The sequence below is a fragment of the Brachyhypopomus gauderio genome, chromosome 16 (genome assembly GCF_052324685.1).
Source record: "Brachyhypopomus gauderio isolate BG-103 chromosome 16, BGAUD_0.2, whole genome shotgun sequence".
NCBI lineage: Eukaryota > Metazoa > Chordata > Actinopteri > Gymnotiformes > Hypopomidae > Brachyhypopomus > Brachyhypopomus gauderio.
The window spans coordinates 9687668-9711907 of NC_135226.1; the positions used below are offsets into that span (position 1 = coordinate 9687668).

The window sequence follows — 24240 nt, forward strand, 5'->3', positions numbered from 1 at the left end:
TGTGAAACTTTGTCTCGATGATCATTTGATGTATTGGCTGTACTCTGTGTTTGTGAAGACAAGTGGCAGTACAGTACAGCGTATGTTATTTGGAGGAGTGCGTGCGTGCGTGCGTGAGGGGATGTTTGGCTCCGGTATTTGATGGATTACGGTAACGGGAAGCGGTGTGCGGCAGTACGTCTACACGCCTCCATCAGCTGCAATTTGGAGAACCTCCTGATCTGGGACCAGGAAAACGGCTTACCGAGGTATGCTTATTCACATTTAACAGCTAACGCAGCACTGAGTCCTTGAAATTGTCTTGAAGTTATTGCTGCCGGTTGTTCCCTTAACCGTCCGGCGTATTGTGCGTTTCCACGATCGTGAAACACTATAGCGTTCACTCGATCGCCTTCCAGTTTAGAGCAGCTAGCTACACGGAGGGCGCTTTAAACACCTTGTTTTTCAGTGCTCTCGTTTAATTCTGTCGTTGGTTCTTAAGCAGCGACGCTTCACATGATACTATTATGGTCTTTTGACATTGAAACGACTGAATATTCAGCAGATTTGTGATGCGATGCTTGTGCAAACGCGGTTGCAACCTGCATAAACATCGATTTAAATTCGCTAACGGGTAGTTTGCGGATGCATATCACAGCGTTGATGCAGTGTCGCAGCCTCCATGTAAGATACCGGGGTGACAAGAGCCCTGTGCGGCTCGCTACCCTTCAGACGTGTGGGGTCATTCGACACGGAGTGTAAATGTCGCCCAGTCACCGTGCTGCGTGTCTCCTGTACGTAATGTGCTGTATGCTGCTGTTGTCCTATGGCTCTCTCTTCAGCCAAGGGCGTCCTATTGAATTACCAAGTGTCATTTCCTGTACGTTGAGGACGCTCTGAATAAGGAGTCAATATGTCACGGAGTAAACAAACTCGAGTACTGGTCCTCAATGACATGGAGAAACTCGACAGGACCCTCTTCCGACTGGAACAAGGTAGGCTTTTTCTCAAGTATACATCAGGGTACCATCCTTGAAGCCTATCTCACGTTTAAAGTTTCCTTCTCAGGACTATTTCCTCACGAATTCCATATGAGTAGTTTTTGGTAGTATGTATTGTAGTATGTACTGGTCTTGTTTGTATGTTGTATGTGGCAAAAAGGCAACAAAACGTGTCCTTTTGCTTTGTCAAAAACAACAAAATTTCTTCTGTCTGCAGCAATTGAGAAGGTGCAATATTTTAATGTGGTAATTTTTTCAAAAGACTAAGATAATAAAAATGCCACTTGCTTTTAGCTACTCAACCTAGCTATAACGTGACTCACGTGACTGCTGACAGATACCCCTGGAGTGACAGCTGCATGGCTTTTATAGTACTACACTTGTTGAGGGAACAAGATATTTACACGGGACTTTAGTAGGTCTTCAAAGGGCAAGAATAAGAGTTATTCACACTATAAGTTCAAGAATTACGGAGGAGTTTATGATGCACCCGGTAATGATGATGTGCTTCAAAGTTGTTCAGTTTTGATATTATGTGGAAATCAAAACAAGGCAGAAAAAATCTTCCTACCTAGTATGGTTCAGTTTAATTCAGTCTAATTTCGTTCAATTTGGGAATTGCATTGTTTTTTATTCCCAGGGTTTGAGCTGCAGTTTCGTCTTGGACCCACCCTCCAGGGGAAACATGTGCATGTGCACACCAACTATCCAGCCGACGGGGAGCGCTTTGATCGCCACAGGTACCGCACACTCGGCTGGGTCAACCCAACCGGCCGGGAGGACGACTCGGACAAGTTTTGCTCCCTCGAGCTGCAAATATCTGGGTCTTACCACTATTACTTTGGCCATGGGTGAGAACAAAACATTTTTTAAAAGTTCAATCTTTGAAGTTTTGGTGTTGAACATTTTACGTGTTGAGTATCTTTGCTGATTTTGAACCAAGCTTTAGTTCAACATCAGTTCCTTTGTTTCAGGCATGATGAGAAGGTGGGAGGGGGTTACATAGTGGTGGATCCCGTTCTCCGTGTCGGAGCAGACAACCATATCTTGCCCTTGGACTGCATCAGCATCCAGACATACCTGGCCAAGTGCCTGGGGCCCCTGGACGAATGGCTTGACAGGCTCATGGTAGCCAAAGAGGCCGGTAAGAGAAGAGCCAGGACCCCTTTGCTTATTACATATCAGATTAAAAGGTGTCTTTGCCCTTTGGTACACTCGCTTTCAACCGAGATGGGTTTACAGTCGTGTCTTTATGCTATGAATCCTTTCAGATACAGCTTTCAGTTTGTTTTTTAAATCACCCTTCATCAAATCATCTCCCAAATGAAATGAAAATGGGAGACAACGATTTGAGTGACTAAAACAAAGAATGAAGCACACAGGATTGTGTTGCTTCCATAAATTCTTCTCATTCTTTCATTTTCTTTAAATGGTGCAGGTATAGCCATTTTGGTTTGATTCTGTTGTTGGCAACAGTTACCAGTCTTTGGATTAAGTAGCATGTTTCTTAAACATGAAACATTAAAATTTGCAATATGATATGTTTATCATTAAATATCGTGATATCGAATGCAAATTGTGAAATATTCTAATGTTGTATACAGTCATTATTATCCCCCAATATTGGCTGTAACAGTCGAGTTAAAACAGCAGTTGTAAATCTCAGCCTTGTGTAAATGGCACAGACTCCGGGTGTAAGTTAAGGCGGGACCAACTGGGTTCTCACTAGATGGTTTTCACTTGCAGGAGGTGTGGTAGTGGGGTGGCCATTCCTTGTGGTGTCATTTTATAGTCTGCAAAAGGTCATCTGACAAAGTCCCGTGCAGATAGAAGGTGAATATAGCCTTGCTCAGCCACCGCTGGTGGTCAGCTTGAGTTGAGCTAGAATAAGAGTCATGGCTTTTAGCTTATGAATCCTTTTAGCTGCATGTTTTTATTATTATTGTCTTGTGTTGCTCTCGAGGGTCTAATGCTTGAGTATGAACGATGGACTTGTGCAGGGCGTTGGAGAGCTGCCACTGATCTCAGTCATGTACAGATACATGTACAGATCGTTGTTTTGTTGGTGTTTATTAGAGAGGCTTAATTCTGGCTTAACTGAAGTTACACACTGTCCATTGTGATTCTGTATGAGTTCAGCACTCAGGGACGTGTGACTGAAGCTAACGTGAGTTCAGCACTCAGGGACGTGTGACTGAAGCTAACGTGAGTTCAGCACTCAAGGACGTGTGACTGAAGCTAACGTGAGTTCAGCACTCAGGGACGTGTGACTGAAGCTAACGTGAGTTCAGCACTCAGGGACATGTGACTGAAGCTAACGTGAGTTCAGCACTCAGGGATGTGTGACTGAAGCTAACGTGAGTTCAGCACTCAGGGATGTGTGACTGAAGCTAACTTGGTGCAGTTAACCTCTGCTGCCTTTCACAATTGCATTTCACTTTTTCTTATCTCTCTGGCTTGTTTGAAACTTGTGCTATATCAATGACCCTGACCAATGGTGGACCACCCTGTCAGTGTAATCAATAGTCCATCCAGGTTAAAGCACAGACTGCGCACATGTTGTAGAACATAGAAAATATAATAATTCGTTGTGGAATAATAGTGTTGGTATGGTACAGCTTAGCTGTTTTTGAAACCAAGGTTTTGTTTGTTTATCCTTTAATCTTAAAACTTTACTTTAATCCCATTCCATCTTTTATATTATCTTAATTTATTCAATTTTTCTCTTCTTCTCTACTTCATACTTAATTTTCTATACTTTATTAAATTAATAAATTCATTCATTAAGTCATTACACAGTAATCTGACAGCATTAAAACCTATTTATGGTTATTACCAATTTAATATTACTGTTGTTCAAATCATACATATATGTAACTACAGTGCTAATTAAGGTTTAATTGATTGTACCATCATACTGTGATGAGATACAGCTACAAGTTTCTCAGCACTCAGGCTAAGAGCAGGTTTTGCCCTCAATGACCATGAATGCTGGGAAATAACAATAACATCTGAGCTGAAATAAACTCTTTGCTTGAAATCACCTCCTTGCTTGAAATGCTCAGTGTGTGTGTTTGTTTGTGTTTGTGTGTGTGTCTTTCCAGGCTATAACATGGTCCACTTCACGCCACTGCAGACGCTGGGTGAATCTCGGTCCTGCTACTCTCTGGCTGACCAACTGGAGCTGAACCCCGAGTTCTCTCGGCCCGGCCAGAGTTACACCTGGACCGACATGGCTGGTGTAGTGGAGAAGATGAAGAAGGAGTGGGACATGCTTTGCATTACCGATGTGGTCTACAACCATACAGGTGGGCATTACGGCTGCAGTTAGTTCCCACACAGTAATGTGATTGGACGAGAGACTGCAGTTAGTTCCCACCCAGTGATGTGATTGGACGAGAGACACAGCCGTGCTGATGTTCAGTAGGACATCATCACCCTCGTGCGTCATATTGCTTCAGTACATCTTGGCACATAAGAACATCACTGTATTAAACAATTGTGCCACTGAATCTGAGGAATTTAGTATTGGGTCATGGATAATTTAATAAAAACTGAAAAAAGAAAGAATGTGTACTCAGGACAGCTGTCGTCCATAATCCTGTTACATAAATGGCCATAAATTACAGCACAGACACAGTCTGGATGTTTCAGGCATTGAAATAAAAATGGCCACGTATGTATTTGCAAACTTGCACAAATCTAACGTTAAAGCAGGTAATGCTGTTCACCTGACTGGTTCATGTCCTACGTAATGAGAGGAGTTCTGAAGGACCCTAGTGTGGCAGTCCTGGAGACCAGACAGTCTCGTCTTATCTCAACATCATTAGGAGAAGGGCTTGACTCTGACTGTTATTATTGTTGTTGTCATTATTATTTGTCAAATTTATCTACACCTTTTATCATATTCCTCAAGCTATGTAATGTTTTTAACTCTATATTTTGTAAACATGCTGCATGTGTGTTTGTGTGTGTGTGTGTGTGTGGGTGTGTGTGTGTGTGTGCGCGCCTGTGTACGCACGTGTGTATGTGTGTGTGTGTGGGGGGGGGGGGGTGGTTCTAAACTGTACACACACATTGCATTCTGTTCTATCTAAGCAGGCTGTACTGGTAACACGTTACTCTTTCATCATCAGAAAACCACGAGTGCTGGCAGTTCCTTTTACCCGCACCGGTGTGGCCTCCTCCTGTACTAGTATTCTAGTATTCTAGTATTCTTTTGTCATTATTACAACTTTTGCAAGTCATGCAGCACCCACAGTGCTCTACTCCCCCTGCACATGCATGTCTTGGGCAGACAGGGAGTCCACTGGACCTTGATGAAACCAAAGTGCCAGTACTTTGTATAGGACTATCAGTTATTTTAGTCCATAGGTTCTCAGTCCATTCCTCTGGGACACCCACCCAAACCAGGATTTGGTTCTGTTTAAACTCTAAGAACTTTAGCAGGGATGCAGCCCTTGGTTACCTGGTTCTGCTGGAACAGTAAAAAGGCTTGGACTGAGTGGACCAGAATCAGAACCCTTCCTTTAGACCATGTTGTCTCCAGTTCTATACTCACATTAGTTACTGTTGCAGGCAATGACACATTTATGCACACAATGTGCCAAGTAAGTTCTTAGCCGGTCTACAAACCTGCACAGAATCCATATGTTTACAAGAACCATATAAAAGTCCAGTCTGTCCACATTCCCATCAACATGCACAGCAGAAGTTGACAAGATGCCATTTCTTTATTCTCCTTCAGATACTTTTTGGCAAGTTACTAATGTCAGCTTTTCCTTCTTCCATCTAAAAGCTACATTATTGTGATTTCTAGTAGGGCACTGAGGATGAGGAACATCTCTTCATCCTTCTAAAAAATGTAAACAATTCCTTCTGTTCTTTCTTATTTGTTTGTGTCGACTCAGACCGTATTGATCTATAAACTATGTGTAATGTGAAAAAAGCTACAAAATGTCACCCAAACTGTCAAGAGCTTAATCTAAGTATTAGTTAATCCAAGTATTTATATGCCAGAATCTACCTTTAAACTAAAATCTACCTGAACCACTTGGTTTAACCAAAATTTCCCATAAGGGATGGATAAAGTACTCTATCTGTCTATCTAATCAGGCCAAGCTTTGGTGGACCGGGCCCTTAATCCCACTACGACACTCCGGCCTCACTATTTAAATGATCACGGCTTAGTTCAACTAGCAGCCTTAACCTAACTAACCTCACACTACTGCTGTTCATGTAAATGTAGCTTCTGAGACCGCATCTGCCCTTGGGGACCCTATAGATCAGATTCATGTCACGTCACCTATGACAATCCATGATAATCCACTTCAACCTGGTGCGTGCCGCCAGCAGCTGCTTATGTGTTGATCTGAGTTCTAAAAATAACCCAGGTCGTTGCCGTGGTACAGTTGGCAAAACAAACTGTCTTCCTGCCCTCTGGTTTCTCCAGTCTGTAGCACAGTGAGGAGTTCGTTCTCAGATCCCAAGGGCAGAATATTGAATCACACCACACCATTCCCTCATGATGTCTTCCCTCCTCGTCCGAGATGCTGACTACGGTTCTGTCTTTGCACTAGTTGATGACTGTGCTCATGAGCTCAGAGGGTTCTTTATTAATAACATTTCAAACGTTACTCTCTGCAGTGTTCTGGCTACAGATGATTACTGAATTGCTGCACAGTTGTTTGGGATTGTATACGCGTTTCTGCCATCCTGTCATGGTTTGGATCATTTGTTTGGAGGTTTGCGCCTGCTGTGGAATCCAGCCATGGTCCATGTTTCTGAGAACTACCCCCAACCCTCCCCGCTCACATGGAGCAGTGAAGCCAGATCTCTCTGAGCATAGTTCACAGTTCACGGTTCTGGCTTGAACACGCAGCACTTAAAGTTCAGTGTGTGTGTGACACCTTATCTTGACCTCAGCCTAAATGCCATAAGCTAAGTAGGAACAGAGTTGGAGGGTGTGTGTGTGTGTGTGTGTGTGTGTGTGTGTGTGTGTGTGTGTGTGTGTGTGTCTGAGTGTGTCTGAGTGTGTCTGTGTATATGTCTGCCTGTGTGTGTGTGTGTGTGTGTGTGTGTGTGTGTGTCTGTGTGTGTGAGAGACTTAACTACACCTACTTCCATTTTAAGACACAAAATCATTTCTTTTCATCTCCGTATTTCTGAAATTAAATGACCATTTTGAAGTCTGAAATCAACATGGTTTGATTGCTTGCAAGGTAAAGTAAGGTTGGCCAAAATAACGTTACCTTGGTCTGTGAAGAGTAGCTTACACAGCAGATGTACTGCAAACATCTGAATCAAAAGTACTGCAAAAAACATGTATATGTAACTTGTGTTTGCTTATATTTAAGCAAAGAAATTAAAAATTAAAAAGCACAGTCCAGTGGCTTACCCCTTTCCTAGCTGGTGGGTTGATTCCTGTGCTGTATTGCCATCCTTGTTCAGTGAGTCCTGGTGTCTGTGTTTTTCTCCCTGTCTGTTGTAGCTGCTAACAGTGTGTGGATACAGCAGCACCCAGAGTGTGGGTACAACCTAGTGAACTCGCCCCACCTGCGGCCCGCGTGGGTTCTGGACAGAGCCCTGTGGTATGTGACCTGTGACATCGCCGATGGCAAGTATGCTGATCGCGGAGTCCCGGCCGTCATACAGAACGACCACCACCTCAACGTGAGTGTGTGTGTACATGAGTGTGTGTGTATTGTTATGCATTGTATTCCTGTTTTTTTGTACATACAGAGCCTTGTTTCTTTGTCTTCTATAGGCAATCCGTGGGATCTTCTGGCAGGATGTGTTTCCCAAAATTAAGCTATGGGAGTTCTTCCAGGTCAAAGTTGAACCAACAGTGGAAAAGTTCAGGACTTTGCTTCAAAGTGGTGAGATTTCATTGCTTTATTTTGGTACATTTCGATCTTAATGGAATGCTACATTTTAGCCACTAATTAAACCATCCCAGCTCTCACAAGAGCTCTTCCATTTAAACTGTGGATAAATTACGCAGCCGGGCAGCACCAAAGATGTCAGTCTGTTCTTCATTATTGTTCTAGTATTATACTTTGTTTTTGTGCCCGATTTCAAATACCATCAGTGGAATCATCACCAACGACCCAACAGTGAAATGCTCAGTTCTGTCAGGACTACATTTAGTCCACAGTTGAGACATACGAGATAGATTGAATGATGGTGATGATGATTAACACAAACATGTGTAGGAGTCAAGCCTGATGGGAGCAGAACTGATGGCAAGAAGCAGCTCAAGATGATCCAGGACCCTCAGTGCCGACGCTTCGGCGCCATGGTGGACATGAACTCAGCCCTGGAAATTTTCATGCCCAACGGGTCAGTGTGATACCGTATGTGCTACCACATGCGGGCCTGCCTCAGCTCTCTCTTCTTCATGATTGGGAGATTTGTGTTCGGAAATGTTTAAAAGATGAGATTACAGCTTTGAATGTGACGTGAGGGTTACTGACTAGCTTTTATAGCTGCAGAATGTCTTTCAAGCAGCTGACGATGCGTCCTCTGCCTGACCAAGCCTCAAAACGCAGAATAAACGAGGATGTTCTGTAGAATTTAAAGACTGTTGAGAGACCAACAGCGGTGAGTTACCCTGACTTACATGGAGATTGCGGGGTGCTGTTCTAGGAACAGTCCTGGAGCCATCGAGGACTGCTGCAACTCGCTCAGGAAGAGACTGGAAGAGCTGAACAGTGAACAGTACAAAGAGGTCAACTACCACCAGGAGCAGGTCAGCTCTGTCTCTGTCTGCCCACCCACCTCTGTCTGCTCCTCCTCTCTTTTTCTCTTTTCTTCTCTGCCTTCCTCTCTTCCCTCCATCTCTGCCTCTGATTCTCTGATGTCCAGAGAAGTAATTTTGCTGCCTCGCCTTCTTCTAGGCTGTTAACTGTAGCATGGGCACTGTGTTTTATGAGCGCCTGGCCAGTCATGGCCCCAGACTGGGCGCCATTACAAGAAAACATCCCCTGGTTACAAGGTAACATCAAGCAGCTCGTTATTTTGATAGCCTGTAAAGTAAACACACTGTTCATCAGACTAACCATGGACTGGAAGCATCACTTAAAACAAACTAAATCCTGATTGGACGCATCTTCTGAACTTCTGGGTGTATTTCCCCATGCAGATACTTCACGTTCCCATTTAAAGACACGACTTTGCAGCAGGACCTGCTACTGATGGACCAGCCGGACAAAGCGTGTCATTTCCTGGCCCACAATGGCTGGGTGATGGGTGATGATCCTCTGAGAAACTTTGCTGAACCAGGTCTGCATCTGTGGAAGAAAAAAAGCTCCTTGTGAAGACGTGTTCCCAGTCTTGACCACATAGTGGCGCTGTCAGCCTTGTCTTTCGAGCAGCGATGAACGCTGTCTCTTTTCTCCTCCTCCTCACCTCCCTGCACAGGTTCTAACGTCTACGTGAGGAGGGAGTTGATCTGCTGGGGCGACAGCGTGAAGCTCCGCTATGGCAACGGCCCCGACGACTGCCCCTACCTGTGGGCTCACATGCAGAAGTACACGGAGATCACGGCCAAGCACTTCGCCGGCGTCCGTCTGGACAACTGTCACTCCACACCGCTGCACGTGGCTGAGGTACGGGTGCCCGGAGGGATCATAATGCTCGATTCGTCAGGGACGTCTCCCGGCGTCTGTGTAAACATTAAGATGCGCATAAGCAAGTTTAATCGCATCAGCATTTTTCTGCGATGAGGTCCGATTGCCTCGTGATCGGATCTCAGTGTTGAACCAGAGGCGTCTCCAGCTTCTAATGGTACCACTGGAGCAATCGAGTCCCACAGAACCTCTGTCTCTCCCAGCATGCTCTCTGCTGCTGAACGTAGTGTGCTAATGATCTCACTGCGCTGAACACACTCCTGACTGTTGGTTCTCACCCTGCAGGCCATGCTGGCTACAGCCAGGGCGGTCAGACCCAATCTGTATGTGATAGCCGAGCTGTTTACTGGCAGCGAACTGATTGACAATGTGTTTGTAAACCGGCTGGGAATAACCAGTCTCATCCGAGGTACTGCAGGGGACTCAGAGGGGGGGGCCGGGCCATGGGGGTGTGGTCTGATGCTGCGTGTTGGCATGACACTAATGGAATCTCTGTGTCTCTCTGTCTCTGCTTTGCACCATTCCCCCCTTATACCCCACTGTCATCTCTATCACATACCTCTGTTTGGACACAAATCTCTATGTCATTCCACTGGCATCTGCCTTACACCTTCACCGTACTGTCCTCTCTGGTACACCTTACTTCTCTTCTGTCTCTACTGAACCTGTCCTGCTCTCACTGGATCTCTCGGCTGGCATGCTGTCTTTCATTCTCTGTCTCCCACTCTCTCTCCCTCCCCTCTCTCTCTCTGTCTTTGTCCCTCGTCCCCCTCTCTGTCCATTTGCCCACTGCCCCTCATCCCTGCATCTGCTGTGTGCTGTTCTAACCTTGGCCTGCGGGGGGCGCAGTTCATGCTGGACGTAGCCCGTGCCATCCGGCCTGACCTGTACGTGGTTGCTGAGCTCTTCACGGGCAGCGAAGAGCTGGACAATGTTTTTGTGACTAGACTAGGAATCTCCTCACTTATCAGAGGTAGGACACATTCTACAACACTATAACCACAGAGAGAGGACACACTCTACAACACTGTAACCACAGAGGTAGGACACACTCTACAACACTATAACCACAGAGGTAGGACACACTCTACAACACTGTAACCACAGAGGTAGGACACACTCTACAACACTGTAACCACAGAGGTAGGACACACTCTACAACACTATAACCACAGAGGTAGGACACACTCTACAACACTGTAACCACAGAGGGAGGACACACTCTACAACACTATAACCACAGAGGTAGGACACACTCTACAACACTATAACCACAGAGGTAGGACACACTCTACAACACTGTAACCACAGAGGTAGGACACACTCTACAACACTATAACCACAGAGGTAGGACACACTCTACAACACTGTAACCACAGAGGGAGGACACACTCTACAACACTGTAACCACAGAGGGAGGACACACTCTACAACACTATAACCACAGAGGTAGGACACACTCTACAACACTGTAACCACAGAGGTAGGACACACTTTACAACACTATAACCACAGAGGTAGGACACACTCTACAACACTGTAACCACAGAGGGAGGACACACTCTACAACACTATAACCACAGAGGTAGGACACACTCTACAACACTGTAACCACAGAGGGGGGACACACTCTACAGCACTATAACCACAGAGATGGGACACACTCTACAACACTGTAACCACAGAGGTAGGACACACTCTACAACACTGTAACCACAGAGGTAGGACACACTCTACAGCACTATAACCACAGAGAGAGGACACACTCTACAACACTATAACCACAGAGAGAGGACACACTCTACAACACTGTAACCACAGAGAGAGGACACACTCTACAACACTGTAACCACAAAGGTAGGACACACTCTACAACACTATAACCACAGAGAGAGGACACACTCTACAACACTGTAACCACAGAGGTAGGACACACTCTACAACACTGTAACCACAGAGGTAGGACACACTCTACAACACTGTAACCACAGAGGTAGGACACATTCTACAACACTGTAACCACAGAGGTAGGACACACTCTACAACACTGTAACCACAGAGAGAGGACACACTCTACAACACTGTAACCACAGAGGTAGGACACACTCTACAACACTGTAACCACAGAGAGAGGACACACTCTACAACACTATAACCACAGAGAGAGGACACACTCTACAACACTGTAACCACAGAGGTAGGACACACTCTACAACACTGTAACCACAGAGAGAGGACACACTCTACAACACTGTAACCACAGAGAGAGGACACACTCTACAACACTGTAACCACAGAGGTAGGACACACTCTACAACACTGTAACCACAGAGAGAGGACACACTCTACAACACTGTAACCACAGAGGTAGGACACACTCTACAACACTGTAACCACAAAGGTAGGACACACTCTACAACACTGTAAACACAGAGGGAGGACACACTCTACAACACTGTAACCACAGAGGGAGGACACACTCTACAACACTGTAACCACAGAGGTAGGACACACTCTACAACACTGTAACCACAGAGGTAGGACACACTCTACAACACTGTAACCACAGAGGTAGGACACACTCTACAACACTGTAACCACAGAGGTAGGACACACTCTACAACACTGTAACCACAGAGGTAGGACACACTCTACAACACTGTAACCACAGAGGTAGGACACACTCTACAACACTGTAACCACAGAGGTAGGACACACTCTACAACACTGTAAGCACAGAGGTAGGACACACTCTACAACACTGTAAGCACAGAGGTAGGACACACTCTACAACACTGTAACCACAGAGGTAGGACACACTCTACAACACTGTAACCACAAAGGTAGGACACACTCTACAACACTGTAACCACAGAGGTAGGACACACTCTACAGCACTGTAACCACAGAGGTAGGACACACTCTGCAAGCACAAGCATATTTGCTGACACGCTCCTTTAATGAAACCTGTTCAAATGTAGAGGTAGGCCACACTCTAACACTTAATCAACACTTTATAAGGGCCATGAAACATGTAATTTCTATGGATATTTTAACACATCACAGCCAGCACGTTTTTAACCATGTATTCATCTTTGTGTTTAAATATGTCACATTGCAGTCACATTTTGTAGCCATTTAATATAGCAATACACTTTTTGTTCATACTGTGCAGCCCTACTAATGATGAATGAAGACTGCAGATGTATGAAGAGATATATGAAGGCTTCTTGTTATCAGCGACACTGGCATTGTTGGTTTACACACTCCTTTAATGAAACCTTTTCAAATGTAGCCAACAAAGATTGTGAGACTGAATTCAATCTCTATGAGGTGTTTTTTTTACATTCAGGGGGCCGTCGATGGGCATCTCAGTGGTGTTGGTGTGCTCAGGGTTCGCGTCACTGCTACGGCATATGGGCTGCGACCACGCGACATCACCGCATATCACAGCGTTGTAGAAAGCACCTATAACAGAGTGTGTGTGTGGTGTGTGGTGTGTGGTGTGTGTGTGTGTGTGTGTGCGCCAGCCGGGGAGTAAGATAACCTAATTGCTCTTCTGGTTTCTCCCAACATGGTGCCAGCCAGCCTATGTCCTTAAGGGGTGGGTTTTGTGTGCTGGTATAGGCTGGTTCTCTCCTGAAGGGGTGGGTTTTGTGTGCTGTTATTGGCTAGTTCTCTCCTGTAGCGGTGGGTCTTGGAAAGATGCTGTGTGTATGTCAGAGGAAGCATGTGCTAGCCTTCACCCTCCTGGCTTGGTGTTGAATACTAACATTGTGATACAGTTAATTGAACACTCACTTTTACAGTTTCTTCTTTTAGTTTCATAAATGTATTTTTATCTGCATTACTCTGACAGTTTGTCAGTATGTGAGTTTACGCTAATGACTGGTGCCTGAATGTTGTGTTGTGTGTGCGCGTGTGTGCGTGTGCGTATGCGTGTGTGTGTATGCATTGCGGCAGAGGCGATGAGTGCGGGTGACAGCCATGAGGAGGGCCGTCTGGTGTATCGCTATGGCGGCGAGCCCGTGGGGGCCTTCGTGCAGCCCAGCCTCCGGCCCCTGGTGCCCAGCATCGCACACGCCATGTTCCTGGACGTTACCCATGACAACGAGTGCCCCATCCAGGTAGCAGAGCTCATCACTATGTCACCAGCGTAGTTTACATTATGCTAGCATAAAACATAAAAATGTTTACTGAGAAACAGTGAACATGTGGGCCATCCTAATGGTCCAGTGCTTCCTGAAGATATACAGACTGAGCTTCTCTTTTGAGCAGGTTATAATATGCATATAGTTCACTCACACTAGACAAAGTTGTGAGTGGTGTGTGTGTCTGTGTGTTTGTGCTGTAGATCCGCTCGGCGTTCGACTCGCTACCTAGCTCTGCTATCGTCTCCATGGCCTGCTGCGCCACAGGAAGCACCCGCGGCTATGACGAGCTCGTGCCCCACCAGGTGAGGCTCCTCACTCTCGGCTCGAGGAGGATACGCATCTACAGCTAAAGAAGTCCTCCATGCCACAGCGGTTTAATCCTGGACCTTGCAGACGCAGCTTTTAACGCAGCTGGTCCCTTCTTGCTGTGTTGACCATGTCCGTGGTGTAACTGGCAGATCTCGGTGGTGTCAGAAGAGCGCTTCTACCAGAAGTGGAACCCCCAGGCCCAGCCCTCCTCCCCTGGAGAGGTCAGCCTGCAGTCGGGCATCATCGCTGGCAAGCTGGCCCTCAACCGTCTGCACCAGGAGCTGGCAGCCAAAGGCTTCAACCAGGTACACGCTGTGTGTGTGTGTGTGTGTGTGTGTGTGTGTGTGTGTGTGTGTGTGTGTGTGTGTGTGTGTGTGTCTGTGTGTCTGTCTGTCTGCATCCATCCATCCATCCATCCATCCATCCATCCATCCATCCATATTGTCAGATGCATCTTTGTGACTGTGAATGCCGCCCCCCCCCCCCCCTCCCCAAGGTGTTTGTGGACCAGGTGGACGAGGACATTGTAGCTGTCACGCGTCACTGTCCCAGCTCGCACCAGTCCGTGGTGGCCGTGTGTCGTACGGCATTCCGGAACCCCAAACACCACAGCTACTCAGAGGAGGTTCCTCCCATGTTCATCCCTGGTGAGCTGCCTCCTCATACAACACCCTTCCTGAATGCGAGGGGAAAGAAAGTTCTGGAACGGTATGGAACTTTCCCCATTACCTCTCTCTCTCTCTGCGGTGCAGGTAAGATCGAGGAGGTGGTACTGGAGGCGCGGACGGTGGAGAGGCAGACCGGCTCCTACGTGAAAGATGAGAAGAGCATAAACGGCCTGCCGGGGTTCACCGTGGAGATTAAAGAACACATCCAGGTGAGGGGAGTGATTACCGTCCCACCGGCACAATGGCCTGAGAATGCTCCAACTCGTTTGTGAAGGTACCAATCCACCCACCTTCTCATTTCAGTCTCCTAACCCCCCCAAGCACCAGAGGCTCCAGTTACTCAACCCTACAGCTGTTTGCAGTTTCTCAGCTCTCGTTAGCACTTCCTTATGTTTAAATTTTCAATTATCAATTCTTGGTCCACTATTATATACTAAAGACCTGGTCAGAAATCTCAGCATTCTGGGAGATTCAGTTCTCACCTTTACTAACCATATCAAATCAATCACCAGTGCAGCTTTGTATCATCTGAAGAATAAGCTAGAATCAAAGGCTTAATATCCCACGAAGACCTGAAGAACCTCACACGTGTTTTTATCTCCAGCAGGGTTGAAAAACGTAATGGTCTCTGAAAATGGTCTCTGTAATTGAACACTGCATTTTCCAAAAAAGACCAGACAACAGAGCACATTACACTACTTCTCAAATCTTTTCCCTGGCTTCCAGTTAGTTTAAAAGGACTACCATAAATCAGTCACTGGATTAGGCCAAGAAGACATTGACAAGGCCAGTAGGTCTGTCTGGTCCATGGATACAGGCCAGCTTGTAGAGCCCAGAACTCAAACCAAAGATGATGAAGCAGCTTGGATGTGCCCCAAGTTGATAGCATTTCTACTTTCTCAAGCGTATAATTGAGATTTCTCCTGCACTTTATCATTGCACTTTACACTTTTAACCTGGTTTTCGTCTTTTAATTCTTGAGTTTAGTGATTTGTTTTGCCTCTCAGCTGAAAGACAGCAGGGTGGTGAAGCAGGCGGGGGTGACGTCTCGAGGACGGAGTGAGTTTGTGCAGGAGATCGTGTTTGAGCGCCTCACGCCTGGCAGTGTCATCGTTTTCAGGTGCCTCTTTTTTCTCTCTCATTCTCGTTCTCTCACTCCTGTCCTTTTTCTTAATCCTTCTATCTTTGTTGACCCCTCTTTCCTCCTCCTCTCCCCAGGGTCAGTCTAGACCCTAAAGCCCAGGAGCTCGTTGGGGCCCTCAGGAACCTCCTGGTTCAGTTCAACCCCCGCTACAAGGCGGGCAGTGTGCCGGACGAGAACGCCCCAGCCATACTGAAGACCCCTTTGGCACAGTGAGTGGTCACACGCACTTCTACAGATTTGTCACCAGGGGGCTCTGTGATATGCAACTCAACGCCCTCAGCTTTTCCTCAATCACAGATACCTAATTTAACATTTATTAAATTACTCCACTTGGTAATGTTTACATTGAAATGGACATCTTTGATTTGACAGGGTGTTCGAATCTCCTTAAACATTAGAGTTGTTAATAATAATTGAACGTGCTGACATCCGTCCTCAACAGAATGGTGGACAAGCTGAACCTGGCGGACATGAACGTCCTGCTCTTCCGCTGCGAGGCAGAGGAGAAAGAAGATGGTGGCGGCTGTTACAATATCCCTGGATGGACCAGCCTCAAATACGCTGGCCTGCAAGGTGCACACCGAGCCTCTACTGTTATACCATTACTGCACCGTAATGCTGAGACCCATCGTGTTTGTAGTGAGTCGGGGATTAAGACTAAGACTAAGCCTCTAGTCACTCCTCCAGGAGGCCACAGTATTGCACAGTTTACTCACTGCAACCTCCCTCACTTCTATTCAACTCACAAAGGACTCAGTCATGTGATATTGAGCTGAATCAGGAGAGCACAATGCCACAGTTTTCTGTCTGAATCCTGCTTTCTGTGATTATGTTCCAAAAAGGACCCTTTGGGAATCTAGAGAAATAATAGTGAGGTAGATCATTCTAGAAGCATCATTCTGAGATGTGGGCTTGTGTGTACAGGCCTGATGTCAGTGATGAGTGACATTCGTCCCAGTAACGATCTGGGTCACCCATTCTGTGACAACCTGAGGCAGGGTGACTGGATGATCGACTATGTGAGTAACCGGCTGGTGTCTCGCGGAGGAGTTCTCGGAGAGGTGAGCCCCAGGGTCCACAATGCACGCTCACTTTCCCAAATCTCTTCTAGAAGTCTAATGAATGTAATAAATACAACATTGTGTGTGTGTGTGTGTGTGTGTGTGTGTGTGTGTGTGTGTGTGTGTGTGTGTGTGTGTGTGTGTGTGTGTGTGTGTGTGAACTGGGCATGAGTTTGAGCATTGGGCCCTCAGCTGTTTGTATTTATAACAGCAGGTCTGAGTTAATAGTTAGTTATTAGTTATTAATTAGTTTTGAAGTCAAAGTAGGCCTCTCTGAAGAGCCTGCTGATGAGAACAACGGCGCAGCTTCTCAGACTTTAAAGGCAGCTGGTGAGTGTTGAATCGCTGGGTCCTGTGTTTGTGCTCCTCAGGTCGGTCAGTGGTTTCTGGCCATGTTCGGTTACCTGAAGCATATCCCGCGCTACCTCATCCCCTGCTACTTTGACGCCATCATGGTTGGGGCCTACACCACCGCCTTGGACGCCACCTTCAAACAGATGTCGGGGTCAGTTTTCTCAATGGGCCAATTCAACATTATTCTGCTTTATGTATAAAGTCTTCCTATGATTTTTTAGTGGAATTTTATACATTATCTAGTTTTGTGTGTCCAAAATCTTTCAAATTCACACCAGATATAAGGACTAATCGTGGTGCGCGTCGGTGTGTGTGCCTCTCAGTTTCGTACAAAAAGGCTCGACCTTCGTGCGTCAGCTGGCTCTGGGCTCGGTACAGATGTGTGGTGTGGGCCGTTTTCCTGCGCTGCCCCCTCTCTCTCCCACGCTGCCCGGCATCCCCTACCGCGCCAACACCATCACCAAGCAACAAGAACAGTGCTGCGTCTCCATGGCAGCAGGTCTCCCAGCAACATTTCCTTCACCCTCTCATAGCTGGATAACAGTGGCTAGGATTAAAAGCAGTCTTGAAAGTCTGGTAAGAATCATGAAAATGTTTTATAGGTTTGCCTCATTTCTCTTCTGGAATTTTCCGCTGCTGGGGTAGAGACACGTTCATCGCACTGCGGGGCCTCCTGCTTGTCACTGGTCGTCACCTTGAAGCCAGGTAATCTCCATCATGACCATTAAATCCCTCCACATAAACCAGACAGGAGATAGGGGTTTGTACATGGTTTGATTGGTTTTTGCCACATTCAAATGTCTAACATTATGTAAACCGTTTTCCTCTCCCTGTTCATCTTTATGTCTGTGTCTCACTCTTCTCCTCTCAAACTCTCTTTCTATCTCTTGCTCTCTCTCTCTGTCACCCACTCAGGAATATCATCCTGTCCTTCGCCGGCACGCTGAGGCATGGCCTGATTCCCAACTTGCTTGGTGAGGGCGTTGGTGCGCGTTTCAACTGCCGTGATGCGGTGTGGTGGTGGCTGCAGTGTGTACAGGACTATTGCAGCATGGTGCCCGACGGAGCCAGCATCCTCCAGTGCTCCGTGGCCAGGATGTACCCCACCGACGACTCCCAGCCTCAAGCCCCGGGCACGCTGGTGAGCGCCTCATGTCCAGGGTCACGTCCGGGGTCACGTCTAGGGTCTTCATTCGCTGCCCCAGACACCATCACCTTAGTAAAGACTGAACCATGTTTTTATACATTAATGGTATTCAAGTCTACTAGATTTTCAAGTGGGGAACCAAAGTGTTTGTCTCCGTGTAATTAGTGACTAGTGAATTAGGAATTTGAGAACAAGGTGCACAGTTACAGCTTTAATCCAAACTCAAATGCCTACAGAAACCAACCAGGTGATGTTAAATGGCGGATGTAGTCTAATTATTTGCTCTTAGTTTTTCAAAGCTCCTCATGAGTACACTCACCACTGACCTTCTTAGAAATATCTACCTTGCACATACTCTTTAGTGTGGCCTGTCACACAGTGGATCAGATAGATTGTAGATAAAGACTGTAGATTAAAGATTGTAGCACATTTATTGGCTACCCTCTGCCATGCTCTTCTCTGGCCAATTTCTGATCACAGACCCACCACAGACTGGACTTTTTTTTGGTGCTTGATTCTTAAAGCAGGAGGTCAACTATAATAGCAGTGGTATTGAAGGACGGCTAATGCTAATTGCCTTTGATAACAGATGGGCTGTGCACTCTTTAACTGTAGGTGTTTAATGAGGTGGCTGGTAACACGCACACACCCATGTTGCTTATGTGTCGTGCCCCTGTGGTGCCACAGGACCAGCCCCTGTACGAGGTGATTCACGAAGCTTTGCAGCGACACATGGAGGGCATCGAGTTTCGAGAGAGGAAGGCAGGGCCACAGCTGGACCGCAACATGAGAGATGAAGGTGACGCCATTACGGGATTCTCTGACCACAAGCACCATCTTCACTGAGGATTGCTATGAACTGCTCATTAGCACAGAGATTAGCATTCACATTGGCATTTCCGAGGACATGACGAGCTTGACGCACATTTTTGTTTCAGAAGCAGCCCTTTAATACATAATTCCATAAGTTATATAAATATGTAAAAATATGTCAATTACATTCAACATTCAGATTCAAATGAACTTTTTGCACTTTCCCTCACAAGGTTTCAACATTATGGCGAAGGTGAATCCTGACACCGGCTTTGTGTACGGCGGCAATCGCTTCAACTGCGGCACCTGGATGGACAAAATGGGCGAGAGCGACACAGCTCGGAACAAAGGCATGCCCGCCACGCCCAGGTAGGCCCACCTGACCAGGTGCCGCATTTGTGTACTTGTATGTGTTGTTTACCTGCATTCTTCACTATGTGTTTAACAGTGCTGTTAACTCGTTTTGAGATAATTTTATTGTTTTTAGGTGAAAGGGACTGTTTAAGATGTTTAACGTGCAGTATGGCTGTCGTGTTGGTGTTAGGGATTATTGTTTTGTTTTGTTAAGGCAATAAGGCCTTCACTGAGCAGGTTTATAGGCAGTTAGGATGCCTCTGTTAAAAATGTTTGTCAGAGTAAAGGATGTTGAGGTTTAAAAAAAAAATCACAGTTTCACGGTTTTAATTGACAATAATGAAAGTTCATGCTATATAAAGAAACACCAAAAGATCAAGCATAGCTTTGACAAAATATTCTGTGTACGTAGTTCATATTTTTTTGAAGGTTGTTTCCCTGCAGCCTGCGTCCCTGCACAGAAATCTGGAGGGTGCTGTAGTATAGTTTAAGTCCCAGGGGAAGGGCGGTGTCACCTACACCTGCCTACATGTGTATGCACTAGTGTAGGAACAGGAAGCACTAGTGTAAGAACAGGAAGCACTGGTGTAGTAGGCTCTAGAAGATGGTAATAGAAATATATTTTAGTCAGTATTGTGATCTAAACAGTAACCATCCAATTATACATCAAAACGAGCCTTGAAGCTGTGACACCATAACCTCAGCCTTACTAAGCATGTGATGGAAGGATGGGGTTGGGGGGGGGTTGTTTTGGTTTTTACCTGCCCCGACTGCTCCGACAGGGATGGCTCGGCGGTGGAGATAGTGGGACTGTGCAAGTCCACCGTGCGCTGGCTGGTGGAGCTGAACAAACAGGGCCTCTTCCCCCATGACACCATGACCATCCAGCGAGACGGTGAGCACAAACTTCACCTCAGACGAAGGGCTGGGAGATGCTTGCTTGCAAATTCCAGCTCAGAGCAGTGTGAACTGGAACATTGGGCAGTGGTATCTCAGTGGTTAGGATTTTGACTACATTTAAATGTACGTTTACATTTAGCAGACGCTCTTATTCAGAGCGACTTACAAAGTGCTTTGCATCTGTTCACAGAATGCATCCAAGACAGTAGCATAGATTGGTCAGAATTCAGCATACCCTTCAGCCAGACTACTACTTAACTACAGGAATCAATGTCTTTACCTGGAATAACAAAAACAACACAGGTTCAAACCTAAACAACAGGAATTAAAAATATATACATTGAAGTGCAAATAAACATAGAAATAAATAAACATACAATGGAAAGTACAAGGACAGCAAGGGTTATCTGCAGTGTTGGTGGTAATTTAAGTACTCAACAAACAGGTGAGTTTTCAGTCTACGTTTGAAGATGGCAAGAGACTCTGTAGTATGAGCAGCTATCTTAAGCTATCTTATCTTATTCATCTCAGAGGCAGAACAGAGAGTAGTCTTGATGTTTGACTAGTAATCAGAAGGTTTCTAGTTCAAGCTAGCAACTGCCAAAGTTGCCACCGTTGCCAGTTTGGATAAAAGCATCAGCTAAATGGGAAACATTTTCCCTTTATTGTCATCTCTAGGTAAACAACTCACCGTGTCCTATGAAGACTGGAACCAAAAGATCCAGAATAACTTTGAGAAAATGTTCTATGTGTCTCAAGACCCCAACGATCCCAATGAGAAGCACCCCGAGCTGGTCCACAAAAGAGGCATTTACAAAGACAGCTTTGGCGCCTCCAGCTCCTGGTGTGACTACCAGCTCCGACCCAACTTTACCATCGCCATGGTGGTGGTAAGCAGTGATACTCAAATTGTATCAGCACAGAGCTGGCTGTAGGTTTGCGTCTCAGGTTTGTCTCACAGAGTCAGTGGTGCGGTCTAACAATGCATTGAACAGAAGAGTGCACGTTGGTGATTGTTGCACTTTGGGCTAGCGTGTGCAAAGTGCATGTGAAGTAGCTTAAGTCCAGATATTGTAATAAAAATGTTGTGGTTTAGTGCACTATGAGTTATTTGATGGCTTGGAAATAGACACTGTAGCCAGACCTTGTGGTTGCACCATTTCCTGGATGGAAGAAGGGAAATCAGTGTATGAGGAAGATGATTGATGTCTCCCAGCAGGCTAGCTGGAGGATGTCAGAACCATCTTCACAACCCTTTGCAACACTTTGCAGGCATGTGCTGTAGCAAGACGTTAAGGACAAACTGTGGTGTGACCATAGCTGTGGTGTGACCGTGGCTGTGGCGAGACCGTGGCTGTGGCGTGACCGTAGCTGTGGCGTGACCGTGGCTGTGGCGAGACCGTGGCTGTGGCGAGACCGTGGCTGTGACGTGGCCGTGGCTGTGGCGTGGCCGTGGCGTGACCGTGACCGTGGCCGTGGCGTGGTCGTGGCTGTGGCGTGACCGTAGCTGTGGCGTGACCATTCAAAATCCTCAATAAAATGGAGCCTATGACAACTTCTGTAATCTTGCTGACTTTGTCCTGGCGTCACAAGCTCTTCTCTTTAAGCCATTGCTTATGGTGTGGATGGGATGTTGCAACCATTCCTGATCTGAGTCTGCCAGTGAGAAAGTCCACTATCCAGTTGTAGTAAACCGTACTGAGTCCTGAACCAGATGTTTAGTTTTATGTGTGAATGGATAACAGTATGAATGCAGAGCTGTCATGCTTTATTCACCAGTGTTATGTAGTACACGGGATGTAGAATCTTCTGTAGATGGCGGTATCCAAAAAAAAAAAGAACTAGCCAAGTGGAAATGTATTAAATTTCTTTATTCTTCCTGAAACCAGCTACTTATAACCACAAACTGCATTGAGACCAAAGGTTTGATATCGTTGTAAACATTATCCAAAGAGAAAGTCCGCCAAATTGTGTGGAAACTGTTTGCGTAAAACTGCTCTGTTCAGTTTCTGATTAACAGGGCAGCATTGACAGGGAAACAGAACTTTCCAGATCATTCTCTGATTTACATGTAAAAGTGGAACAACCAAAACTGCCTTAAATCGAATGAACAAAGAAACAATTAATCACAATTATATGACTTGGTGTGGATGGAATGTGGATACATCTTATCTGGACATTATCACTAGTCTCGCCTGCATTTTAGGAATATAAAGCCTGTGTTTTGCTTTAGTAAATTTTAAGTAGTAATATACTATATAGAAATATTTATTCTTGAGGCTTCTGACCATGTCTACCCTTTAAATAAAGACTTACTTCATGTACAGTAGCAAAGAATATTATGATGTCCATAATCTTAACAACCTCTGGAGTACAATACCTCAACATTTTGGTTTTAATAATGTTCACATGTTAAATTATCTACTGAACTGTATTGTCTGTAGGCTCCAGAGCTGTTCACTGTGGAGCGGGCCTGGGGTGCGCTGGATATAGCTGAGAAAAAGCTGCTTGGACCACTTGGAATGAAGACGTTAGATCCAGAGTGAGTGATCTAACGAAGTCCTCTCAGTCGCAAATGAACCACATTAGCCTACATTGCAATCTTATCTGCTATATCACCATCTGACTTCCTTCAAACAGTGACATGGTTTACTGTGGCGTTTATGACAACTCGCTAGACAACGACAACTACAACCTAGCCAGAGGCTTCAACTACCACCAAGGCCCTGTAAGAGCTGTTCTCAGATGATCCAGGGATCCAGATATATTCTGATGTGAGTTAATTAGATTCTTACCTCCTTCGTTCTTCTCTCACCAGGAATGGCTTTGGCCAGTTGGCTACTTCTTACGTGCCAAGTTATATTTTGCCAAGAAGCTCGGACAGGATACGTATGACAAGACCGTGTTTCTGGTGAAGAATGTTCTCTCTCGTCATAATGTCCACCTGGAGAGGTAATCATCCCAACACTCACAGTCCCTAGTTAGAGCAATAATGGGATGGGGTTGCCTGTAATTTTTGTTTTGCTATTTGTTCCTACCGCTAAGCTGTCCTGATACCATGATGTCATTAGGAGACCTCCAAAGTTAAAACAGTTCTTCTGTTGTCTTCGAAGGTCTCCTTGGAAGGGTTTGCCTGAGCTGACCAATGAGAATGGCCAATACTGTCCATTCAGCTGTGAGTCACAGGCCTGGTCCATCGCCACAGTCCTCGAGGTCCTGTATGACATGTGAACCTTCAGGGGCCCATGGCCTCCAGCCTCAAGTCTTCCTGAACGCTTTCTTCTGGTTGCCCCTTGGCTTCCTGGAGCCAGTATAAAATAAAACACAATCCAGTACCTGCACTGTGAGGGACCGAAACTCAAAGATGCAGACCTGGGCTCTTTGAGTATTGTTCGGATATCTGATCCTAGGTTTTAACTTTCTTCATGTATCTCAAAACAAAAGTATTCGAGGTAATTGCCCTTGACTACTAGCGTTCCTCTAACAAATTGAAGTTTCATGGGCGTGAGGGCCACAATCCTGTTGCTGGTTTGGTAACTGTGTTTTCGTAGTTATGGTAGCATATTACCTATTACCATGTGTTTACATGTTGACAGCTGGACATCATCTGTGAACTACTGTTCCTGTTATACATGGGAATGTATTTAATAAAATGTAGAGAAGTATTAAATTAGAACGGTTCATCTGCATTGTGTAGACTTGTATCATGTTTCTTGTTTGCACCTC

At 45.8% G+C, this 24240-nt stretch overlaps 1 protein-coding gene across 3 annotated transcripts; it reads left to right on the plus strand.

Annotated features, from left to right (window-relative positions):
• The first annotated feature begins 105 nt into the window (after positions 1-105).
• On the plus strand, positions 106-24203 carry agla (amylo-alpha-1, 6-glucosidase, 4-alpha-glucanotransferase a). Of its 3 annotated transcripts, none has more exons than XM_076977402.1 (34): positions 106-248; positions 822-974; positions 1621-1831; positions 1955-2124; positions 4085-4288; positions 7471-7652; positions 7747-7858; positions 8195-8321; positions 8628-8730; positions 8879-8976; positions 9124-9263; positions 9402-9589; positions 9896-10019; positions 13574-13737; positions 13965-14066; positions 14223-14378; positions 14570-14720; positions 14826-14950; positions 15749-15861; positions 15960-16094; positions 16328-16458; positions 16810-16946; positions 17318-17451; positions 17624-17799; positions 17903-18005; positions 18216-18441; positions 19135-19246; positions 19494-19629; positions 20397-20509; positions 21193-21404; positions 22959-23056; positions 23155-23242; positions 23333-23466; positions 23628-24203. In XM_076977402.1, the coding sequence occupies exons 2-34, from the start codon at positions 893-895 to the stop codon at positions 23743-23745; spliced, it is 4605 nt and encodes a 1534-aa protein (XP_076833517.1). In that variant the 5' UTR covers positions 106-248; positions 822-892; the 3' UTR covers positions 23746-24203. The 3 variants fall into 3 exon arrangements, with proteins under 3 accessions (XP_076833517.1, XP_076833516.1, XP_076833518.1); XM_076977401.1 differs by lacking the exon at positions 9896-10019 and adding an exon at positions 10460-10583; XM_076977403.1 differs by lacking the exon at positions 9896-10019 and adding an exon at positions 10460-10583 and having other exon boundaries at positions 166-248; positions 870-974.
• The last annotated feature ends 37 nt before the right edge of the window (positions 24204-24240 follow it).